Source organism: Thalassophryne amazonica, chromosome 3, assembly GCF_902500255.1.
Source record: "Thalassophryne amazonica chromosome 3, fThaAma1.1, whole genome shotgun sequence".
In the NCBI taxonomy this organism is placed as follows: Eukaryota; Metazoa; Chordata; class Actinopteri; order Batrachoidiformes; family Batrachoididae; genus Thalassophryne; species Thalassophryne amazonica.
Genome location: NC_047105.1, coordinates 104,359,500 through 104,371,451, shown reverse-complemented (window position 1 = coordinate 104,371,451; position 11,952 = coordinate 104,359,500). Strand labels below are relative to the sequence as shown.

Genomic DNA, 11,952 nt, shown 5'->3' with positions numbered 1-11,952 from the left:
ATTGCAGCTGATGTTTCCTCATGATGCAGTAGAATGTGTCATTAAACATTCATTTGACACAAAGTCAGTGGAACATCTTACACAGTTAACACTTCAATTATTTTTAAAGTATCATTTAGTTAGTCTGAGGCAGCACAGTGGCTTAGTGGTTAGCACTGTTGCCTCACAGCAAGAAGGTCATGGGATCAATTCCCACCTGTGGTCCTTTCTGTGTGGAGTTTGCATGTTCTCCCCGTGTTCGCGTGGGTTTCCTCTGGGTGCTCCGGCATCCTCCCACATCCAAAGACTTGCAGGTTAGGTTGGAAATTTTAAATTGTCTGTAGGTGTGAATGTGTTTATGTGGCCCTGCGACAGACTGGTGTCCTGTCCAGGGTGTACCCCACCTCATACCGTATGACTGCTGGGATAGGCTCCAGCCCCCATGACCCCTGATTGGAGTAAGCTGGTGTAAATAATGAATGAATTGAGTGATTAGCACTGCACTGATGTCAACCTACAGCAGGTCCACAAAAAATGACTTGCTGTAATATACATGACAGACAGTGAAGCAGACATCCAGGCATTTTCCTTATGGGAACAATTTAATGTTATTTCAAAACAAACCCCAAAACAGCATCCTTTTACTTCCAATATTCACCTGCTATTTTATGTAAAGCCTACAGTTACTTATAATGAGCAGATTTGGCAACACTGTGCGATTCCTTGGCACACAGAGTGGTGTTGATTGTAACTAAGTGTAAGTAAATAGTGTGTTCAGTAGTCCAGCGCACAGATGAGGGCGACTCCTCGTTTGATCCAGTGTCCCTGGCTGCGATGTGTTGGGAGCTCCACTGCAATGACGTAATTGGTAGAATGACCGGTAGTTGACAGCGTCCCTACAAAAGCACACAGATTCCATCACAGCACTGAATCAACTGTTTGCCAGCAGGCTGATGATGTGCTGCATGCTGCTGAGGGTGAAAAACAGAGCTGCACTTTGAGAAGCTGAGTGAAACACAACACCAACTGGAGTCTATTTTGGACGAGTAATAAAACCACACAAACTTTACAGCAAGTGTCCAACCACATACTGACACTGACGGAGGTCAAAAGCACCACAATATTAATTCACCTCATCAAGATTTCTATCTAAGTCCTGCTCAGCTGCTGTGTACACACACCTGCACGTGTGAGGGTCTTGTACATGGGGCAGAGATAGATCCCTTCACTCAGAGGTTTGCGGTTGGGTTGAGGAATCATCCAGATGACGGCCATTTCCGTGTGGAGCTCCTTGGCCCTGGACTCTGCGAGCTGGCCTGTCTCTTTGTCCCAGCGAGCCCCCTCCAGGAATAGACCGTGAATGTAGCAGCCCATGTTTGGCTTCTCTCTTATCTCTGACACTGACTTCACAATCACCTGAAGGAGAAACCATGACCAACAGTATGTGACACAGAGATGAGATCAAAACAGGATTCTTGTCAATCCTTGCCACTTGATTGGTGGTTTGTTTGTCACATGATATGGATCATTCGTACCATTTGCCACTGTGATCCATTTACCATGCACTTTTGGTGCTAAATGTTTTGTGCTAACGACAACGGTGCTTAGCTTAAAAACAAACACGGCGGGTTTTGTTTTGGTGACAGACGATGATTTAAGCGAGCTGACTGATGGTCCAGTACGGCATAAGACGTCTGGAAGCATCTGCAGTATTCGCTGGAACATTGGAAATACAAGCACTGTCATATGAAGAACTCAAGAAATTTCTGTCACGATTTTTTTGGAATGAGGAAAGCAAATGGCAGTCTGTACAGGAAGAAGTTACCGCACGGCATCAGGCACAGACTACATCTTCAGGATTGTTTTTGAACTATGTGACTGTTTTTGCAAGTTGACTGAGACTGAGCAAGTTGACTGCTACTTAAAGTTCATGTTGGACTGTTTGGAACCTCTTGACTTAAAAGGCCCAATGTCCCTTTTCTCTTGTTTATGAATTAATAACATATCAAATGACAAGGATCTATTTTAGGTGTTATATAAAACAAATAATGAATGTTTTTTCATTTATAAAATGGAAAGAATATTTCATGAGGTGAAAAATGAAATGTTCCATCTTTCCCCTCATGAAATATTCTTTCCATTTCAGTCACAAAGATTCATTATTTGTACCATAAATGCTTTAGATGAGGGCTGCCCAAATCTCCTCCTGGAGAGCACCTACCCTGCATGCTTTTTCACTCTCCCTGCTCCACCCACAGCTAATTAACTCTAACAAGCATGCTCAGGGGGCTTAGTGGTTAGCCCTGTCACCTCACAGCAAAGCAGGTCATGGGATCGATTCCCACCTGTGGCCTTCCTCTATGGAGTTTGCATGTTCTCTCCATGTTTGAGTTAACCTCCGGGTGCTCCAACTTCCTCCCACATCCAAAGACAAGCAGGTTAGATGGATTGGAAAAAATAAAATAAAAAGTGGGTTTTTTTTGGACCATGTTGACCTTGACCAAACTACTCCAAAATGTAATCACCTCTACATATCTATCCAAGTAATAATCCCACAGTTTGAAGGAAACCTGTCCAGCTGTGTTTAACTTATCCACACACACACACACACACACACACACACACACACACACACACACACACACACACACACACACACACACACACACACACACACACACACACACACACACACACAAATAACCCTGTAATACCCTGCTATTACTGCTTCACCGACATGCAGGGGAGTTGCCTTTCAAACTGATACTTTTAAATTAAACTGACACATTGAAATTTTCATTTCACTGAACAACTCACAAACCTGAGTTTGTTTAATGATAACTCATGAAATTTACTATGTTAAGTAGAAGTAAATTAAAGAAACAAGCTGATATGACTTACTGACCATATGCTTTTTCTTTTACAGTGTAGAAAATGACTGACTTCTAACAAGACACTGGGACAGACACGTCTGTGTGTAGATGTGTCACTTCTCCCCCACTGCTCTCAGGAAAGGAAATAAACTAATCCCTTAAATGAAGGGGAATTTTCCAACCATCATTACTGAATCAGCAATGGAACTTGGCAAGCAGCAATAAGACAAGCATAGTCACTAATCTGGTACTTCCTTGTTGATGCAGCAAGTGGAAAAATTTAAAATATTTTAAAATTTTAATGGTACACAGCCTCATGGTGTGCAGCTGCTGCTCTCACAGCCAACAGTGGAGGAATTTTCTGGCACTCTCTCATTAATCAAACATCCAGTTTGGCATATGCTGCACACCTCCAAAATGCAGGTGCAGTATCAGGCGTTCTGCTTTGGGATCATCTGTGTCATATTTGTGGAGAACCGATTATCCTGACCATTCAGCGAGCTGTAACAGTGGCACTGACCAGGGTGGAAGTGGAGCTAGAACATACGCCGCTCCAGTCACACGTTGGGCACCGTGGTAGTGTTTTTGTTTTTTTAAACCTCCATTTGAGCTCACTGGAGGGATCTGAGAACAGTATGTCCATCAGGTAGCGTGAAGAAATCACATAACTTTTTGTGTGGAAAAGTAAACAGACAAGTTGTTGCTTAACTGCTCCACAGCCAGATGTGTGTTCTCTCATTATTTCATTGACAAGTAAGCAGATAAAAAAATCAAGAGATGATTTCAAGTGTTACATGTCACACTAGATTCTGTTAAATCGGTCACACAGCAAAATAGGGAAGATGTCTGATAAAGTATGGTAAATATAGAGCAGGCCACTGAAAAAATACATAGCTAAAAATAAAACAGAGAATCTAGGTACGGGATTTCATATGAAAACTGTTTTTTCTTTTCACTATTATGTATCATTGTGCCCCACTTACACAGTGGCTCCAAGCACAACCACTGAACTCTATAAGCCCCTTTGTCCATACAGTGTTTATTTTCTGGCAGCATCTTTTTTTTTCAAATGATCGAAATAAGAACAGAGCCTATGTGGCCACATGCAGCCACCTGCTGAAAACAAAACCCCTCTATATTCAGCGTCTGTTTTCAAAGTGGACTGCTTTTTTTGTGCGGCTGCTCCGAACACTTTTAAGTTGAAAATTCCCTCAACTTTTCAGAAAGACACTGTGATGTCACTGCAGTGCCTTTTCAGGGAACTGGGAGGAGAGGTTTATGTTTGCAGATTTGGTACTCAAAATCAATCACAAAAGAGACAAAAAACAAAACAAAAAACTAATCTGTTATAGCAGATTAGACAGATGCTTGGTTCTTGCTGAGGGTGAATACTTTTTATCACTTTACATTATAAGGCAGTCATTAGGTGTTTATTGTTGTCATATAAACAAATCCCACACATAGGGGTATTTTTCCACTGAAACATGTGGTATGAAATGTTTGTGGGTGCTCACAAAGCACTTCAGCCAGGGAAAAAAAAAATGCTTTATGGACATGCCGTTTAATTCCCTCAAAGTTGTTATGGAGGTCTTGATGTTTTTCTTCACGAGTCTCCTTTTTTGCATGTTCACTCTGTTTTTGAGGATAGTCTTGTTATGTGTCGACGCGGGGTGAGGAGCGGACCTGCGTCAGACGGAACCCAGCGCTACAAATAACCAGAAAAGCGGTTCCAAAAACAATATATTTATTTCACCCGCTGGTGCATAAAAAGTGTAAAAACAGAAATAGCGTCCTTCTGGTGGAGTGAAGGCTGGCACGCTCTCCAGCGCCCAAAAGGATCGAAGCCCGGCGCTCCTGGACCCACTACCACCGCCAAACACCCCCCAGGTGGACACGACAAACCGACTCTCTGCGAAGCATAGAAGAGGTGAGGTAAGTTAGCAGTTACAACTAATATCCTTCAAAAGACACACACTATCAGCAACACATCCAGGTCTGTATTTTAAGCTTTATGCAAATGAGCAGCTTCTCACAACAGGTGGAGGACAACTTGTCCGCATGCCACAGCAGTGAGAAGCGAGCTGCACAATCCTCATCACAATTCAAGTATACTGTGTAACAAAATACCAAGTTACTATCAACAATTAGTCAAACACTTAATCACCTTTGATGTGTGCTGACAGCATGTGTCCCTCACCCTTCCTTGCTTCATGGGCTCGATGTGTCAAACCCAGGCGCGGTCCTCAGCGTCTCACAAACGAACATCACAAGGTCGAGTTCCCGGCAGTTCTGCTTGAATCACACATGACTTAAATGCAGAACGCCATCCAATTATCTGCTTCAGCTGAAAGTCTTTAAGGTTGCATGTGAGCACCATTCACAGGTGCTGCACATGATGTTGATGAGGGTGAAGGATTCTTCAGCCAGCACCTTCTCCACAGACAAATCAGTTCTCATGCCACCTGGAGAGCAAAGAAAAGAAAAGAACACCAAAATATCCAGCCACACCCCCCAACACACAACAGTACCCCCCCTTTAACGGGAAGCCTCCCGGCGACTGAACAGACCAGGCCCGAGAACAGCACCTCCCTCCGGGGTCCTCGTCAGGAAGCAGACAGCAGCACGCTCCTAAGGTCCACCACAGACAGCAGGACAGGGCACCGCAGCTGGAAGGCCGGCTGGCATCAACAAAAGCCCCAAAACATTCCACAGTACAATCCAACACACAGGAAAAAACACAAAACCCACCCAAAACCTCCCCAGGGGACCGTCCCATCAAACCCCGGGAAGAAAAGAAAAACTCCCAAACGCAAAAACCCAACACAGCCCCACAAACACAATACAAACATAAATGCATAAAAGAAAAATAACAAACAACCCCCCCAGAACGACCTGCAGAGCCCACCCCCCCCAGAAGGCCTTTACCGCCAGTTCCAGGAGGAACAGCCAGAACCAGAATCCCACAAAGGTCCCCAGGTGTACATGGAGCAAACGGCGCCCCCCAGAGGACCGTACCATCAACCCCAGGAGGTACCCTCCCCACAACCCCCGGAACCCCAGACCTGGCCACGCTTGGCTAGTTGGCCCCAAGCCAATTCCCCCCCAGAGGACCGTCCCATCAACCCTGGAGGTGGAACCCGGAAGGAAACAGAACAAAATCAAAAGTCAACCCCCGGAGGACTACCAAAAACAACCCCGGGGGGATATAAAACGACCGTAAACCCTGTTACCCTCCCCGGCACCCCGAAAGACCCCAGGTCCCTCCCAGAGCCCCTCGGCGGCTCAATTTTGGCGAACGGCTCAAAATATTAAGCCGGGGAAGGGAACAGGAAAAACTAACCCAACCCAACCCCAAGGCGCAGCGGAGAACCGGAAATACATCCGGTGCCCCAACTCGACCATACCCCAGCCTCTCGGGAGGGGTGGAACTACCGAAATGGCGAACGGCAACAGATCGGCCCACCCCTCCGACTGAGGTATGTCGCCGCTGCACCACACCCCGGCAACACTAATGACGAACGGTACAAAGGCTCACCGAGGCTGGAGTGAAACCGGGCCCTAACCATACCAAGAAAAACGCCCCTAACACCCCCCCCCCCCCTAGGTGCAGAGGTCTTCTGAGAACGCTCAGCGTGACCAACCTGCACCACCCCACAACCCACAAGACAAACGGTCTTGGGGCAAGTGAGGTTGGGGTTAGGGATGTAGGAAAATAAAAAACAACAAAATAAAACGACCCAACAACCCAAACAGAAAATACCTAAAAACACACAAAAAATTAACGATTAAGTGAGCCCAGACGGGCTTCTATCTGCCTAACATTCACTCCACCAGACAAGCCTCTGACTCCCCAAACAAATTATAACCCCTATTTAAAGAAAACAAAACATTAACCCGTACTAGATTTTTTTTTTTTTTTATGTGTGTTATTTTGCCTGTCCCAGAACACCTGGAGATACGTCACCATTATTTTTCTTGACGCTTATGTCGGGGCAATACAGTGATCTCCGTTCGTCCGAGCTGCATGGGCTCGTCAGCAAGAGGAGCCAGAGGTCCCATCGGAAGAGCCTCAGTGGGGCGAAGAAGAGGCGGCCCAGATTTGTGTCGGGGAAAGCCCCGAGACGAAAAAACCCGCTCTGATGGCCGCCCTCTCTCGCGTCCACGCTCCTTCATCCGATCATCTAGACGAATCACCAACGATATTAGCTCATCTAAATCGTTTGGCTCGTCACGGACTGCCGGCTCGTCTTTTAATGACTCATTTAACCCATCTACAAACATTCCTCGTAAAGCTGCGGCGCTCCAACCTGACTGAGCAGAAACCAGAGAACATTGCATCACCGCACAAGGCTCCGGACGACAAACAATCGGTTCGGACGCCGAATCTCTGGGTGACGGAGTTATCTGCACTAGTATCGATGGTGCCGCAGCGGGAGCAGCAGGAAGCGGAACGGCTTGCGCTGCAAGCTCCGTAACACGGGCGTCTGTTTGTTTAATTTGGTTTGCGAGATGCTGTAATTGCTCCCATATTTTCTCCAAGTGTTCTTGAACTTTTTCGGCAAAAGGAACCGCCTCTGCCGCTGGGTCCATTATGGAATGGCCGGGAACTACTGTTATGTGTCGACGCGGGGTGAGGAGCGGACCTGCGTCAGACGGAACCCAGCGCTACAAATAACCAGAAAAGCGGTTCCAAAAACAATATATTTATTTCTCCCGCAGGTGCATAAAAAGTGTAAAAACAGAAATAGCGTCCTTCTGGTGGAGTGAAGGCTGGCACGCTCTCCAGCGCCCAAAAGGATCGAAGCCCGGCGCTCCTGGACCCACTACCACCGCCAAACACCCCCCAGGTGGACACGACAAACCGACTCTCTGCGAAGCATAGAAGAGGTGAGGTAAGTTAGCAGTTACAACTAATATCCTTCAAAAGACACACACTATCAGCAACACATGCAGGTCTGTATTTTAAGCTTTATGCAAATGAGCAGCTTCTCACAACCAGTGATGCCGGTAACGCGTTACTCTAATCTGACCACTTCTTTTAGTAACGAGTAATCTAACGCGTTAATCTTTCCAAATCAGTAATCAGATTAAAGTTACTTCTCCAAGTCACTGTGCGTTACTATTATTTTTCATTGTGGGTCGACAGCAGCATTAAACTTGGTCTGTGGGCAGGAGGTCGGAGTTCGACTGAACGGCCCACTTTCAGTGAGCTGTGAGCTTTTCATCCGCGGTTTTTTGCAGCTGCTCGACTCGTCCTCACCTCTTAAAGCGCGGTGATCAGCACACCTGCACTGAGCTTTACAAAGACATTTTTATACTTTTTCCCCTCCTTTATTTAGAATTCTGAGCTGAGCTGCTCCGTATCGTCTCGTTAAAAACAGCTGATCCTCCGCGACGCGTCAACAACTAACACTATTTTCCACTCAAATGCACCTAAACTCTCTTTCTGAGGACCACATGATGTGAAAACGCAATAAAACTTTCTTACCTGTAAATCTGGTCCTGTTTTCTGCATAAATAAATGTTATCCATTCTTTGTGCTCAAACGCCAAAGCAGGGGCGAATCCAGATGGAATGGGGGCGTGGGGCAGGGATGTGCCCCCCTCCCCCACAACACCCCTAGATTAAAGGTCCAGTTTTGAAGCCGTTTTTTACTACAACTACTAATATTGCTTAAAATAATAAAAATTTCGACAAGTAAAATGTTTAGAGAGTTAGAATTTAATAGTTACATTTCTAAACAATGTAGGTTTGAAATTGCAAGTTTTACTGTTACAGTGCTGTCAACAGTTAAATATGAGGTCAAGAAAGAGGTCTTTATTTTACTTTTTATAAAACAAGTATTTATTTTCATTGAAGTCAAGAAAGGGTGACTATAAAGTGAGTTGTCGGCAGCTGTGGAAAGTAACTAAAAAAGTAACTAGTAATCTAACTTAGTTACTTTTACAATTGAGTAATCAGTAAAGTAACTAAGTTACTTTTTCAAGGAGTAATCAGTAATTGGATTACTTTTTCAAAGTAACTGTGGCAACACTGCTCACAACAGGTGGAGGACCACTTGTCCGCATGCCACAGCAGTGAGAAGCGAGCTGCACAATCCTCATCACAATTCAAGTATACTGCGTAACAAAATACCAAGTTACTATCAACAATTAGTCAAACACTTAATCACCTTTGATGTGTGCTGACAGCATGTGTCCCTCACCCTTCCTTGCTTCACGGGCTCGATGTGTCAAACCCAGGCGCGGTCCTCAGCGTCTCACAAACGAACATCACAAGGTTGAGTTCCCGGCAGTTCTGCTTGAATCACACATGACTTAAATGCAGAACGCCATCCAATTATCTGCTTCAGCTGAAAGTCTTTAAGGTTGCATGTGAGCACCATTCACAGGTGCTGCACATGATGTTGATGAGGGTGAAGGATTCTTCAGCCAGCACCTTCTCCACAGACAAATCAGTTCTCATGCCACCTGGAGAGCAAAGAAAAGAAAAGAACACCAAAATATCCAGCCACACCCCCCAACACACAACAAGTCTGATTGAAAGAGATTTGCCATACTGTCTCATATTCTTTCCAATTCTTAATGATTGAATTAAATTAAACTCTCAGGGATATGGAACATTTGAAAATAGCTCTTGACATTTTGTGTTGATTTGTCCAGTAATGACCAAGTTGTGAAACATTAAGCAGATGCAATTACTGTGATTTTCCCCTGCTCCTGAAAAGGAAGGTTAAAAAAAAAAAACCTTCATTATTTGCTTTCAACTGTAATGTGCTAATGTGCTTATCAACTAAAACAACAAATATGTATAATATGAATCAACAAGTTAAAGGTCATTCAGTGAGTGAGAAGCAGCAGCACTGACAGACTGTCTGACCCACAGATGGCCTTCTGACCTTAAAGTCAAATCCAACTGTGTCGATGGGTGTTTGTGAGCGACGAGCGTAATTCTGGAGGGTTCCGGTGAGAAAAGCCTGAGGGAAGAAGAAGCCGCTAATCCAGAAGACATGTGGAATTCCATTAGAGATCCATGTCTGCATGAAGTTGATCCTCTGCAGCAGGTCTGACACCCAGGAGGCCAGAGGCTTCAGGGAAGGGTACACCTACAATTACAGACCAACACACCATTAATACTGTCTGAAAAGGCACAAATGTTCTGAAAATTTAGCATCATCAACGTATCATCCTCCACCATTAGCAAGGGGATACGTATGATTTAAAGTCAGCCCAGTTAAGATATAATTTAATTTAGGTTTTTTTATATATGACAAGTGAAACGTGAGAAATGTGTGGCTGAGTTTTTTCAAAAGTGAATACAAACAGAACACAAATAATATGTTAAAAATCTGGCATTGTTTATTATCTTGCCATCTTTGTTTGCTGTTCATCAATGATAAACAGCAAGTAAACACAAGTGAAATATAATCTAAGACTACTGCAAAGTGTTTGCTGCAGGGAGTATGTTGTTGCATGACCACTGAGGAAAACTAGCACCGCTGAGGCGGACTTGCACTTGCATATCTGAATTTTGTACTGGATAAATAGCAGACAAATTCTGCACCAGGTTTTTGGTGGTCTATGGAACATTTTCTACTTCCACATGACACCAATGCACCAACACTATGCCAAACCACACCTTATTTTAAGACCGTGTGTGCATAGATTAGAGCAAGTACACGTCCTACGTAAACAATGTTAAGTGCTGCAGGTAACTGATAGTTGGGAACTAGCAACAACACTTGCTCTATGCACTGCTTTGCAACCCTTGCAAAGTGGGGCCCCAAGTGTTTGTATGCGGCTTGTATAGTATGTGCAATTTAGTTTTGGAGCAAAAACAACAAACAAAACAAACAAACAAACAAAAACAGCCTAAGGATGCCTAAGATGTGACATTAACAGGCTAAAAATAATATCAGGTAACAAAACTAACACTGCATCCATATTTTACCTTGATTCGCCACATATCAGGCACCGTATTGATGAACAGGCTGTTGGCCATAAGCTCCAGTTCTGATGACATCACTACCAAGCCCTTTAGAGCCTTTACAAGATCACTGAGACTCAGCGAAATGATCTCCAGCAGTTTGTTGTACCTGAAAGACATAAAAGATGCAAGTACCATTCAATTAAATGCTGACATTAGAGGTGGGTGATACCAGGAATTTTGATATTGATCCGATACCAAGTAAATACAGGCCCAGTATCGCCGATATCGATACCTTTTCATATTTAGGCTTCATAGAGCCAAAGGATCCAAAAGACCTAGGATAGAATTTCACCAAACATTGTACACGACAACAAAATACTTTATTATCACAATCAACATTTTTGTTTAAAAAAATATCACTCAACACAACTTAAAACAAAATCTCCTGAGATAGAGGGCTGACAAACCACAATACAAGGGTGCACTGCTCCGTGTTGTGTGACACAGTGCAGCGCTGCTCTTACAGACAGAGAGTAGACTTTGATGAATCTGCGTGCGCAGCAGTCAGTGCGTGCTGGAGAGAAAAAAGCTTGAGTATCGATCTTTTTACACGAGGATCGTTCAATATCAATACCAGCGTTGGTACTGATATTATCGATATTAGGATCGATCCGCCCACCTCTACCTGACAGTGAAGGACACCAGTTTGAGCCCTCAACATTCAGTTGCAGACATTCATAGCCTTCTGGCAGGCCACTGTTAAATGAATGGGATTCCACATTGTTTATTACTTCTGCCAACTGAGGGATGGAGCTTATCCTCCTGTGTTGGTTGGTGTAGATAATAACTGTTGGTTATTATTACACCAGAGGAAGTACACATTGCTTGTGCCCACTTGTCACTGCTAATGCAGAAATCATATGAGACAGACGTTGTCTCTTTAACTTGGTAATGTATAGTGGTGTAATAAATGACCGGTACAAATTGAAAATCAATGTTAAGGTCATAGATATGACTACAACGACACATGGACCTCTGACTCAATCTATAAATGTACTATGAACTGATCAGTGACTGAACGTATATGAATTATATGATAGATGCTGTCTGCAAAAAGGCCCAACAGAGACTTTTCTTTTTGAGGAAGATGAAATCATTCAGAGTGTGCAGG

The 11,952-nt window shown here is 44.1% G+C and overlaps 1 protein-coding gene across 1 annotated transcript in view; it reads right to left on the bottom strand.

Annotated features, from left to right (window-relative positions):
- Positions 1–694: 694 nt before the first annotated feature.
- dnah1 (dynein, axonemal, heavy chain 1) overlaps positions 695–11,952 on the bottom strand; it is a 194,400-nt gene continuing 183,142 nt past the window's right edge. The window contains 4 exon segments of the mRNA XM_034167607.1: positions 695–875; positions 1,161–1,395; positions 9,751–9,957; positions 10,803–10,947. Of these exon segments, the coding sequence (XP_034023498.1) occupies positions 754–875; positions 1,161–1,395; positions 9,751–9,957; positions 10,803–10,947 (709 nt within the window). The 3' untranslated portion in view covers positions 695–753.